Source organism: Electrona antarctica, assembly GCF_951216825.1.
Source record: "Electrona antarctica genome assembly, chromosome: 19".
NCBI classification, from domain to species: Eukaryota; Metazoa; Chordata; class Actinopteri; order Myctophiformes; family Myctophidae; genus Electrona; species Electrona antarctica.
In genome coordinates, this window is record NC_136800.1 from 8,187,740 (window position 1) to 8,201,637 (window position 13,898).

The 13,898-nt window shown below is 44.1% G+C and overlaps 1 protein-coding gene across 3 annotated transcripts in view; it reads right to left on the reverse strand.

The window, feature by feature from the left end:
* Nucleotides 1–13,898, reverse strand: part of vwa5b2 (von Willebrand factor A domain containing 5B2) — a 36,030-nt gene that overhangs the window by 3,168 nt on the left and 18,964 nt on the right. For all 3 annotated transcript variants that reach the window (XM_079529856.1, XM_079529855.1, XM_079529857.1), the window contains 12 exons: nt 11,171–11,285; nt 9,623–9,808; nt 8,348–8,516; nt 7,785–7,901; nt 7,199–7,357; nt 6,458–6,684; nt 5,623–5,860; nt 3,815–4,030; nt 2,903–3,043; nt 2,281–2,427; nt 1,778–1,906; nt 95–145 (listed from right to left, as the gene is read on the reverse strand). In XM_079529856.1, coding sequence (XP_079385982.1) covers nt 95–145; nt 1,778–1,906; nt 2,281–2,427; nt 2,903–3,043; nt 3,815–4,030; nt 5,623–5,860; nt 6,458–6,684; nt 7,199–7,357; nt 7,785–7,901; nt 8,348–8,516; nt 9,623–9,808; nt 11,171–11,285 — 1,895 coding nt within the window. The remainder of the gene's footprint in view (nt 1–94; nt 146–1,777; nt 1,907–2,280; nt 2,428–2,902; nt 3,044–3,814; nt 4,031–5,622; nt 5,861–6,457; nt 6,685–7,198; nt 7,358–7,784; nt 7,902–8,347; nt 8,517–9,622; nt 9,809–11,170; nt 11,286–13,898) is intronic.

Consider the following 13,898-nt stretch of genomic DNA (forward strand, 5'->3'; position numbering starts at 1 on the left):
AGTAAATGCGACCTACGGTCGCAAATAATACTACACCAGTCATATTGCTGCTGTTGTTTTTTCTGAGCAATTTGGAGGAAAGAGCAGCACTTACTGGAATCCCAAGACGTGAGGCTACAGGGCGAGGCCGGAGTGTCATCCCTGTCTGAGAGAGAGGGGGAAAGGACAACAATAACATCCCTGTCTGAGAGAGAGGGGGAAAGGACAACAATAACATCCCTGTCTGAGAGAGAGGGGGAAAGGACAACAATAACATCCCTGTCTGAGAGAGAGGGGGAAAGGACAACAATAACATCCCTGTCTGAGAGAGAGGGGGAAAGGACAACAATAACATCCCTGTCTGAGAGAGAGGGGGAAAGGACAACAATAACATCCCTGTCTGAGAGAGAGGGGGAAAGGACAACAATAACATCCCTGTCTGAGAGAGAGGGGGAAAGGACAACAATAACATCCCTGTCTGAGAGAGAGGGGAAAGGACAACAATAACATCCCTGTCTGAGAGAGAGGGGAAAGGGCAACAATAACATCCCTGTCTGAGAGAGAGGGGAAAGGACAACAATAACATCCCTGTCTGAGAGAGAGGGGAAAGGACAACAATAACATCCCTGTCTGAGAGAGAGGGGAAAGGGCAACAATAACAGCACAATAATGACGCACGATCTGTGTTGTTATGGGGACGTTACTTTGAAAAGGTACTGTATGTTAAGTCATTCAAAAAGTTATGAATGAATAAATGAATGAATGAATGAATGAATGAATGGTTTTATTAAGTGTCATGCCATTTACTCGTGGCCTCATATGACTATAGGGGTCCTTGAGAGAGTTCCAGGGGGTCCCCAGCTAAATGATAATTAGGAACCAAATGGAACCTTATAGTGAGAATGAGAGTGTGTATTTGTACACTCTCAGAGTTAAATTAACTTTGATTTTACAATATACATTGGGGTCCCAGAGATAGAAATGCCATTAAATGGGGGTCCGTAGCCTAATTCAGGTAAACCTGGGGGTCCTTGAAATTAAAATCGGTGAAAATCACTGCCAGAGCCGTAAAAATCTTCTCTTATGGGGCTTCCTTGGCATTTATTTTCAAATGGGGGTCCGCAGGCTAATGAGTGTCAGTGTGGGGGTCCGCAGGCTAATGAGTGTCAGTGTGGGGGTCCGCAGGCTAATGAGTGTCAGTGTGGGGGTCCTTGACATGACACGATTTGGGAACCACTGGACTATACGACACCATCTCAAATATACTTACAATATTCAAAAATAAATGTTTTTTATACACTGGTTACTGGTATTGCTGATCACATACAGTACAACATACCTACAGAACTAAACAATCAAAACAAAAACTATAGGGTACATATCTCCTACTGGCTGCTTCTATCCCTCATGTCCCAGGCTTTCTCCAAGTATCTTGCCAGTTTAAATACATCTCTTTCAAATAAACAGCATATCACTTACAACAGTGGTTTTCAACCTATTTCATTCATATCAAGGCCCATTATTTATTCTGCATTTGAGCCACGGACCACCATTTGATGAGATTTAGCCTCGCAGACCCAAAACGAATGAATATTTAGTTGTCGTTGGACAAGATTTTGTCCACAATTCCACAAATACCACCTGGAACCCGTCAAGGACCACTGGTGGTCCCTGGACCAGCTGGTTGAAAACCACTGGGTTACAATATAACTTTCTGTGCCAAGTACATGTGTTATGTTACTTTTCGTGTTAATATGAACTGCATGGTGCGGCCACTAGGTGGTGCTAGCGTCTATACCTGTGGAGTTCCAGAGGTCCTCTGTCTCCTCGCTGTCTTTACTGGAGCGACGGCGACCCAGACCGACAGAGTAGGCCCTCTGTCTCCTGCTGCCTGACTGAGAGCTCCTCCTGTTCCCCAAACGCACCCCTACACACACGCACGCGCACACACACACGTATTGCACACACACACGTATTACTATACTTGTGAGGACATCAATAGATATTTTTTTGAAGATATATTTTTGGCTTTTTCTGCCTTTATTGATAGGTTGAAAGTAGACAGGAAAATGGGGAGAGATATGGGGGGGAAGACACGCGGCAAAGGCCGTCGGGATCGGGAGTTGAACCCGCGGCATGCCATCAGGCTGGCTCAGCAGCCCGTCTGGGCCATGACATCAATATTTTAGCAGTTTTTGCACGCGCGCGCGCACACACACACACACACACACACACACACACACACACACACACACACACACACACACACACACACACACACACACACACACACACACACACCTGTAGCTTTGATTTCGCCGCTGCCGTCGGGCAGGTCTCTGCTGGTGTTGCTGCTGCCCCCGGTGGCCTTGAAGGCAGTGTACATGCAGATGATGTTACAACTCTTACTGGTCTGGATGGCCTTCATGCGGAACCGCTTAGCCGGCCCTGTGGGGGAAAAGAAGCACCGCGCTTTATGCACCACAACAACAGGAGGCGCTGTCACTCACGAATCCATTTTGGGTCATGGACCTGTTTTTGTGGAAAATATAAGTTTTATTTTTTACCTTTCTTCCCCAAAAACATTTGTTTATATTGAAAATATTTCCTGATATTAAAATGACAATTTCAGACAGATATTAGATTTTTTTCCTAATATGTCCAGATATTTTCTAAAATGTAAAACCATTGTGAAAAGTCTGATGTATGTGCGCACCGCAAATATGTCCGATATAAACGAACGACTCAGAACACAATAGTTCCGCCTGCAGAGGCAGTTATAGCGGACCCCCGCAGATAATAATGCAGATGGTAATTCATTGATTTCATAAATTTGGGCTTGTTTGAATAGGGCTTAAGTGGTTAATTGGATTCCGAAAATGTTGGAGACGTTGCAGATTCGACATCCGAATCCTGCGCTCACCGTGTTCGATGTCGTTCTCCTTCTCCGCCATCTTCTCAAAGTCTCTGATAACGGAGCGAGCGGTGAGCTGGTGAATGATCTCCTCCCAGGACTCGCCTCCTCCACCTCCTCCATCTCCTTCTTCTCCTTCTTCTCCTTCTTCTATGAATATGTTATATTCATATTAATTTTTCAGAAGACAAAAGACACAGACATTAAGGATTTTCTTTTAAAAAGAAAAAAAAAAGAAAAGAAAAAAAAACACAAAGACACAAGGAAAAAAAGAAAAGAAAAACAGGGCATTGTCATTACAATGAGTTGCACTGCTACAGTAGCTAGATAATTAAGTGGGTGTTGAAAGTGGATGCCATAGTAGAGAAGCGATCCAGCAGAACTAAGATAAGTCCTTTCATGCTTGGTTGTGTGCAGGTGTCATGCTCTGAAAATAGCCGATCTACAAGCTTGCAGTGTGACGTGTTGTGAGATTGTAGATCTGCTAGTATAGAGGGTATGCGCATGACATCATCATCACACCCGGACAAGCAGAAAAGTTTTGCCACTCGATTTGCAACTCAGTTTATGTTTATGTTTTACAATTCTATCAATGAAACGGCCGCGTTTTACAATTATATCAGTCAAACGGCCGCGTTTTACAATTCTATCAATGAAACGGCCGCGTTTTACAATTCTATCAGTCGAACGGCCGCGTTTTACAATTATATCAGTCAAACGGCCTAGTTTTACAATTCTATCAGTCAAACGGCCTCGTTTTACAATTCTATCAATTAAACGGCCGCGTTTTACAATTAAACTAAATGAAAACCCATTTCAGATGACTGAAATAGTATGACTAAAACCAAAGGGAATTGTACTAGAAAAAAGACTAAAACCACATCAAAATGTGCTGTCAAAGTCTCATATGTTTTTAATTACCTCCACCTCCTCCTCCTCCCCCCTGCCCCTCGGGGGTCCAGAGGTGTCCCAGGTCCACGGTGACGTCCCAGGACAGCGCCCGGCCCCCCAGCAGGCCGTGGATGAGGGCGCGGCAGTGGCCCGGCGGAGGGTCCGGGGGCGCGGCGGCCGCGAACAGGTACTGGGGGTCCGTGAAACTGTCCCAGTCCAGAGGGGAGGCGGGGAACAGCAGCCCGTCTGAGGAGGGTTCACACACACACACACACACACACACACACACACACACACACACACACACACACACACACACACACACACACACACACACACACACACACACACACACACACACACACACACACACACACACACACACACACACACACACACACACACACACACACACACACACACACACACACACACACTGGTGTCGGGTGGATCAATAAGTCAACAAGGCCATCTCTAGTTTTGCCCCCTCCTACATCTCCCACCTACTCGAGCCATATTTATGTCCCAGTTTAAGCACAACTTGAGGTCCTCAGACAAAGCTCTCCTATAAATCCCATTTTCCCACTGATCAGGCCTATGCTTTCAGAGCCCTGAATCCGAGCTTTTTGAGCGGCGCTAGCCCCTCCTATATTCAGCTATAGTGTAGATCTTTGTCCTAACACAAACATTAAATGTCATTGACAATGAATGGAGAATTTACGTCATATGTGTCTGATAAAATCGGCTAACGCGATTTCATAATTGTTTACTATACTATAGTCCTACTAGACCCCAGGAAATTACATCTGGCCACAGTAGTTTTTTTTCTGTGTGTCTGTACCAACACCTGGAACCTAGGGGGCTGCCATACTGTGTGTCGTAGGTTCAATCGTCAGTTTGTCACCTCCCCCTTAACTTTCAATAGATCCCATGATCTTTTGTGGCCACATGTAATTTCCTGGGGTCTAGTAGGACTATAAAAGAAATAGGTAGGTGCATGAGATTATTAGACATAGATCAGGGGTTCTTAAACATTTCCATGTCAAGTAAGTCCAATCGGATATGTATGTATGTATGTATTTGGTTAAAATGGGTAAGGTTTTAAAAAAGGCAAAAGCATGCTCTGTTGCACTGGCCTAAAAGTGGGTCCTCTAAAACTGCTCCAACTTCTGAGAATGTGTGTTTGGTTCATTAGCCACCAGATGGCATACCTTATAAGTATGTATGTATGTCTGTGTGTCTGTATGTATTTAAAAGGGGGGCTTTTTTGTAAAATCCCAGCCTACAATACCTTAATATATTTAAAATCCAAAGTAAGGTTACCAGTGAAGGGCAACCTGCCTATTCACTGGGGACTATGCAAGGCAGAGGCGTCCACCCCCCTGAGTCCAAGTTAGACTAGACCGCATACCTAAACCATGGTCCGAACCGATGAGGTTAGCAATGGGATGGGATTGAAAGTGTGTGTACAGGGTAGTGTGTATGTATGTATGTATGTATGTATGTATGTATGTATGTATGTATGTATGTATGTATGTATGTATGTATGTATGTATGTATGTATGTATGTATGTATGTATGTATGTATGTATGTATGTATGTATGTATGTATGTATGTATGTATGTATGTATGTTATGTATGTATGTATGTATGTATGTATGTATGTACGCCAGACTAGATTTGTGTGGTTAAAATGTCTCAAAAATATGATGGATGGATGGATGGATGGATGGATGGACGGACGGATGGATGGACGGATGGATGGATGGATGGATGGATGGATGGATGGATGGATGGACGGACGGACGGACGGACGGACGGATGCAGTATAACTTACTGGAGTCGGTGAGACTCCGGCGGGACAACTCTCCTCTTAGGATGGGCTGCGTCTCTCCGTCACTCTCCTCCAGCCTCCCCCCCAGGGTCTGGTCAAAAGAGACCCTCTCTAGCGCCCTCCGCAGGCGATGCATGTCCAGCTCGCCCTGAGGGGAGGAGAAGCTCCGTGCCGCCATGGTGGAGCGAGCCAGCGTCCTCTGCCTCCTGCGAGACTCCTCGCCACCGCACAGGCGGCCATTCTGCAGCATGGGGCAAAAACGCTGTGTTTAAGACAAAGGCTGTTCACACTAGTCTCGCGTATAGCCAGACTATATAGGTGTTCCACACTTTTACAGACGTGACATTCCAAAGTTTCAAAGAGCCTGCCATTGGCACTTCCAGAGGCACAACATTTCTTTCAGATGGGGTTTCGCAGCCAAATGCAGTGTTCATTTTGTTGTTGACTAAGACCAAAAGTATTTTGATATTTAAACAATTTCAGATTACTAAAATATTCAAAATACTAAGACTAAGGCTAAATCAGAATTTGTTAACACTGGATCTAGGTCATGTAATTTCTTGTCATTTGATACTAAAATTAAAACAAGACATTTATTAACTATACATCTGTGTCTGTATTGCACAATCGAACCAAACATTTATTTGACCAAAGACTAAATATTAAATACAAAAATATTTTGATATTTAGTCAACTAAGACTAGACTAAACAATGTCAGATGACTAAAATGGGGCTAAAACTAATGGTCTGTTAATCAGACTGATGTTGCGTGTCCTTGACACGAAAGAGTTTGAATGGTCTTTTAACTTTTTATAAAACGGATGACCTTCTTCTAACCTTCTTAGCGCTGTCGTCGGTGCTTTCGGCGGAGGCGTTGTGCTGCCAGGAGGCGTCTGCCCAGCGGGACAGGGAGGACCTGTGCTGCGGAGCAGGAGGGACCACCACCCTCTCCAGGCCCTGAGGCAGGGAGCCCGTGTCCCGCAGAGGGAGCCCAGGGCAGGGGGTGGCGTGGAGGGGCTCCGAGTGGAAGGGCCTGGTCCTGCTGCCGCCGCCCACGGCCAGGCCTGCAGTACAGTCACCATCAACCACATTTTACTTGACGATAAATCATATAATCACAAATAATTGTGATTATCGTGTTAAGCCGATTGTACAAATGCCTTAAAAAATATCAGATGTACAAGTTCCCAAGCTGTGAGCTTGTACATCTGCTATTCTTGAATAGCAAACTAAAATCTAAAACAAAAAGCTTGGATTATCCTCTTTCTAAATCCTGTAAAGTGTTTGTTTCATAAAAAATCGACCATAGACATGTTATGAGTTACTTTCCGTGTCAAGAAATTCCGTGCGGGTGATTATTTTCCAAGTGTTCGAGTTTGTAAGCACTCGTTGGTAACCACGGCCCTGCATATACAACCTCTTTTGAAATCGCACATAAATGCGGGAGGGCAGCAGGAGGTTGCGTTATTGAAAACGAGCGCCTCCAAACTCCAACACTTAGAAGAACGATCACCTGCACGGAATCTATAGACAACCCAAAGAAAGTCTAGTGTTGCAAATTGCGGCTATATTGCCTACCTGTGGCCTCGGAGGTGGAGGAGCCGTGGGAGTGGGTGTGGGAGTGGAGGAGACTGCGTTCACTGCTGACGGAGCAGCGGGTCAGAACGTACTGCTCCTGGATGTAGGAGCTCCGCTGGATCCTCTTCCTCACGTCACTGGACCAGTCCAGATCCACACCTGATACCACAGCATGCAGTGGTGGGAAAAGTACCGTTTACTTAGCAGTGTTCATATTGACAGCACATTTTGATAGTCATAGTGACACTGTTATCAAGTAGGGCGAACAAAAAAACAACACAAAAAGCAAAAATATTATGCCGGTGTTATATAGCGACATATAGGCTAAAATTACGCAGAGGCGAGGATGTTTTCTCTTTTATTATTACTTTGTGAAATTACTGTTAAAAATCATTGACATTTTGCTTTTAATTCATGAAAAGGTTTGCATTTTTGGAAAAAAACAAAACGTTGGAAACTAAAAATGACGGGACCCATAAAAATTGGTCCGATTTGCCATTATCACGAGTTTGGGTTTCCGGGGCAAATAACATCTAATTTCTCTTTTGTGTCACGGGGCTAAAGGATTCATTTGGGAACCACTGACCTGGGCTGCCGGTGGTGGTGTCGGTGTCATCTTTGGCACAGGAGAACTCAGAGGAGATCTCCCTGGAGATCTCCCTCAAGGCCTCCTCCAGATCCGCCTCCCCTCCTCCTCCTCCTCCTAGGGATGGAGCTCATTAATTTTTTATTTTTTATTGATAACGAGCACCTTATTGATCAGGCTGGGTTTTTATCGAGCCCACTATCGAGCATTTTCTATTATGTTGTGGAAAGACGGGAGACGACAACAAAAATATTCTGAACAGAACCGGTATATTTTACTATAGGGCCTTCAAATACACTACTTACAGCTGGAAGGCAATTGACATTTTTACTTTTGGACAGCGCTGGTTGGCAGGTATCAATACACTTTTAGACCGACATGTTTGTGCCAGCATGGGTGATTAGATTTATGTTTTGATCGCCTCTTGTCTTGACTGTTTAAACATGTCATGGGCCGCTGTGCTCCATAACAGGCTTGATAAGATTAAAGCTTATCAATACCATGTACTCAATAAGCTTGTTATCAGGTTTTTGCGGGTATCGGGTATCGAGCTCCATCCCTACCTCCTCCTCCTCCTCCCTCCCCCTCGGCAGCAGCAGGAGGCGTAGTCGTGGAGGCCAGGAGGAGGTCCGAGGCGGGAGGAGGGGGAGGCGACAGCTCGTCGTCATTGGACAGGCCGAACACGGAGCCCGCCGAGTCGCGGTGTGTGGCCCTGTAGCCCCGCCCACCAGCCTGGAGAAAAGCAGTTATTAGTGTGGTTGCCCTAAAAGGCCAAGAGACTATAGTACTTTATACACTTTATTATTTTACTGGAGTAAGACAAACTTTGCCGCACTACTCCTCCCACAGTTTTGACTGTACGCACTTGAGCCATATGTCAAATCGACCGGAAAAAATCAGAATGGTGTGCTTGTATTTTGCTAAGAGAAATATTGTATAGTTTAATTGATATTAATTTATTCGTGCATTAAATTTCCCCATTGACATGAATGGGAAAATGCAAAAAATCACATTCAAGTATTTTTTCCTCTGAGACTGTAAGCACTATAGTTACAAAACTTGGAGGGTAGGTTCATAATAAATACTAAAATTAATTAATTAACTTATAATGTTATCGGTCGGCCTCATGGTGGCGCTATAACAGCCCACTTTACGTTTTGGCTTAACATTCTTGAACCGTAGGTCGTAAAATCAAAATATTTTTTTCCCTGGATTCCTTGGGTCATGACGCATCTCCATATAGACCACGCCCATTTGCGTCATGATAGATTTTCCGCCATTTAGAATTTTATCCAAAACACACTTTTTGCTTTTCCTCCTACAGATTTTGTCCAAATCTCACAAAAATCGGTACACATGATCTCTGGACCTTTCCGATGAAAACTGGTTAGTGGGAGGGGCCTATTTTACAAAAAATGCCACAAATCACGAACGGAATGTCCAATGTCCAATTCCATTTTCATCCATAGGGGGCGCCGCAAATGCGAGAAATGTAACCGTTTCTTGCAGAAAAAATATTTTTGGGGGGATAAATCCCCTCCGAATTACTTACGCATGATCGCAGGGGTGACATGACATTGTAATTGGCTGGCAATATTAGTGGGAGGGGCATATGTCAGCCACTGCGGCAACCACACTTTTTAAATTGCGACCTTTCTAGTTGTTGTTTATTATTTCATGTCATATTCGTTTATATTCTGTATAAAAATCAGTTTAAAATAGTTGGCTATTTTAGATTTTTGTTTTAGCATAAAACAATTTAATATATGGCCTGTTTTGCGCACGCACGCACGCACGCACGCCTAATGCGAATAGGTAGATAGAGCATTGTTATATACCTCAGTGTGTATGCCTTTAAAAATAGACATATCGTACAGAGTGCAGTAGCCAATCAGGCGATTCCCTGGATAGAGTGGAGGAATCTCATTGGGCGAGAGGAGAGCCTCCATGTTGTCGGGCAGGTACCAGTCGATGCGCACGTCGGTCAACACAGGCTCAAAGGCTTTCTTCAGGGACTTGATTAACTGAAATTAAGAGAGTGACCGTCGTTATATTCACTTTGTTATACAGTATGCCATATGTCAGTGGTTCCCAAACGTTTTTATGTCAAGGACCCCCAAATTGACACCAATTGACAGCCAAAAACGTTGAGAATCCCTAGATAGTTACCAAATGGACCCGTCTCCCTGAGTTACAGACCCATAAGGTTCCATTTGGTTCCATCCTAACTATCATTTAGCTGGGGCCCCCCTGCAACTCCCTCAATGACCCCTAGGGGCGCCCGGACCCCACTTTGGGAACCACTGCCATATGTTACTAAATATAAAGCGTAGGAAAAAAATTATGGAATCCCGCACAGTCTTCACTTACAGCATTTAATTGAGCAACGTCTCGGTCGTTCAGGCCTTCATATAATGCACAATATAAATAATATAGCTAATACTATATAACCAGGAAAGCATCTGTGTCCTTTTAGATTTGAACAACTTTGACTATTATTTGATATTATTTTTATTCAAAAATAGCAGATATTCAAGCTCATAGCGCTTGTAGATCTGCTATTTTTAAGATTCTTGAAAATGCACACGAATCTTTGAATAATATATATTTTAAAGAGAAAACTCAAATCTTTGTTTCTGGGGGTCACTGGTACAAAATATTTTGAGATATGGGGTCCGCGGCCAAATTCATATCATTTTGGGGGTCCTTGACATGAAAAGGTTAGAGAACCACTATTATATGTAAGGAACTTTGGTTTTCAGAAAACTGTCTAAACGTATAGGTTTGTGGTGCACTGCTGGTTTTCTTTTTTCTTTTTCAGACATACAAAATGAGCAGACAATAATATTACAAGAAACACATAAAGAAATGGCCCTGAATGGTCATAACAAATGGAACCAACAACAAATGGAACCAAATGGACCCAAGTTGCGGGGAACCACTATAGTGCCAGTGGACTCCTAATATGCCATAGTGTCGTAGTAAATGAGTGTATAATACATATTCTTAGGAAAACCTGGAGACTGACATCCAGTAATTGGGTCTTATGAATTTAGGATCAAAATAAGAACATAATGGTGTGTAAAAAAATAAAATCTAGAATTTGCCACGGACAAGACGCAGTCTTTTCCACGGACACATTTGTCTGTGTACGGATATATTGATGACCCCCAAAGCACAGACTGTATAATGGTAGCCTCACAGTGGCCAGACGCCAATCTGCCATTGGCAAAAAATAAATAAAATGCCTTCGGCGGATTACAGTGTGATATGAGTCTGGCCAAAAAGCCATGCTATATTACAGGCTATTATTAACTGAGCTTACTTGATCTGCAGTTGACATTCCGTCCACTAGATGTCAGTACAGTAACAGCCATGTGTCTAACCTTGGGCTGGAGTCTCTCCTCGTCATCCAGGAACTCTGTGGTCCCTCCTGTCAGCTTGGCCACGCCCTGCAGGAGCCTCCGGCACGCTCTGGGACCCAGGCCCACCCCAAAACATCTGGGAGGGTATGGAATATTCAGGTTTACATACACTAAAACATCTGGAGAGGTATGTAACATTCAGGTTTACATACACCAAAACATCTGGAACAGTATGGAAGATTCAGGTTTACATACACCAAAACATCTGGAGAGGTATGTAACATTCAGGTTTACATACTACGGAGCCCCGAAGTGGCCATTAAGAAGAAAAAATGCTAACTTGAGCTACAAGTTTATCTCGAGTTACTAACTTGAGTGCTTAAGTTAGAATTTTGTTTAGTTTGTTTCCCTCTCTCAATGGCTATATAGTACACCAAAACATCTGGAAATTAATTTAACCCGCAGATAATACACCAAACACCAAACACACACACAAAACCAAAACATCAGGGAAAGTACGATATTCAATATTGCAGGTTCACGATGTACACAAAAAAAAGTTAGGCAGGTTAAGCTGGTTTCTGAACTGAACAGCCCACCAATGAGACTCCAGGTTTCTTCCTGGAGGCTGAAACCTTGATAGTCAAATGTGCCAATGAAGAAAAACAGTGATAATGACATCATAATATCATCGCCTCCCCCTTTATCATACAACAGCTGTGGGTGCGGCTTCAGTTCAGGTGGAAAACCACCCATCAGGCAAACAGGCATACTTAATGAACTGGTGGACGTGTCCACATAAAAACGGCATTTTAACAAATACTGTACACTTTTTTGAAAAAAATCTTCCTCCTTATATAATAGTAATAGTAATAGTAATAATAATACCTGATGATCATGTTTTAGGGTGGGGAAAAATTACGGCACAACATCTTTAAATTGAGAGCCATCTTCAGTCACTCAAAGTCTGTCACATCTTTATGTGGCCGTTACCGGGTTATCTGCCTGCCGGCATTATGGATTCTGCCTGTATCTTTATTCAAATGCACATGTTAATTTGAACCGCCAGATATTTGACACACACGCACTCATAGGACATAAATATATATAGGGCTGTAAAACCATAATGGCATAATATGATGCATTACTCCCATGCCTTCACATATTTCTCTCTCCCCCTCGCTCTCTCTCGCTCTCTCACTGGGATAGAACTGTTATTTGTGACAGATTGACAGCGATCAGAAGCCATTTGGCTAATTGAGAGTTTGAAGAGCGCGGAGGGGGGGGGGGCAAAGCTACAAAGCGACTCAGCATATGTGTCACCGAGTCGCCAGTACAAGCAGGAACTGTGTGAAGAGAGAAAGTGATTGGAAACACTTGGTCGTTTTGTAGATTTGAATGGTAGCCTGTAGCTTTGTATTTTCATGTCGCCAGCTTCCATTGAAAATGAATGGTAGCCTGTAGCTTTGTATATTCATGTCGCCAGCTTCCATTGAAAATGAATGGTAGCCTGTAGCTTTGTATATTCATGTCGCCAGCTTCCATTGAAAATGAATGGTAGCCTGTAGCTTTGTATATTCATGTCGCCAGCTTCCATTGAAAAGGAATGGTAGTAGCTTCGTAGCTGCCAGTATGAACGCAGCAGCAGCATGATGGTGATGATGGGCTGACGCAGCAGCCACGCTGCTGGGACAGCAGGTCCAACAGGCGGTCCAACAGGCGAATACTAATGAGGCAGAAATGGAGTTATTGAGCGATGCCCTGCAGGGGGAGTGTTGTGGAGAGACGGACTGACTGACTGACTGACTGAATAGTAAGACCTGAAGAGAACAACACACACGTGCTCGCACATGCACACGCACACGCACACGGGCAACGGTGGCTCAGGGGTAGAGTGGCTGGATGGTAACCGCAAGGTTGCTAGTTCGAACCCGGGCTCCTGTCGAAGTGTCCTTGAGCAAGACACTAAACCCCTAATTGCTCCTGATGTGCTGGTTGGTGCCTTGCATGGTTTCCGCCGCCATCGGTGTATGACTGGGTGAATGTAATGCACAATCTATGTAAAGCGCCTTGGATAAAGGCGCTATATAAATGTACCACCATTTAACACACACACACACACACACACACACACACACACACACACCACTTAGCAAGATTACTGGGTGTGGCTCAGCAATACATCTCTCTCCTCTCTTTTTACACCCCCCCCCCCCCCCCCCTCTCTCTCTCTCTCTCTCTCTCTCTCTAGATTATGGCTACCATGCAGACACAATTATCTTTGTCACTCATTCTCATGTTTTTGTAATTGAGGTTTGTGTTCTTGGGCACAACAAGAATGTCATTTAGATGTTGCATGTTTGCATGTTGAAATATTATATAAATAACACATGCTAGGTTTGGGGTGCCGCCGCCGTTAAGACACACACATACTGTACACATACTGTACATACCACATCATAGGCTCTAATGTAGCCTTGACAGCGAGTTGTGGGTTCGATTCCCATTCCCGGCGGCCTTCCCTGCGTGTCACTCTCTGTCAAAGTGGGGTCCGGCGACCCACAGGGGTCCTTCAGGGAGTTCCAGGGGGGGTCCCCAGCTAAATGATAGTTTGGAGCTAAATGGACCCGTATGGGTCTGTAACTCTGAGCGTGCACTCTCAGACTTCAATTTACATTGATTTTACACACCTATCTCTCAGAGATACAGTAGAAATGCCATTAAATGGGGATCTGTAGACTAATATGCA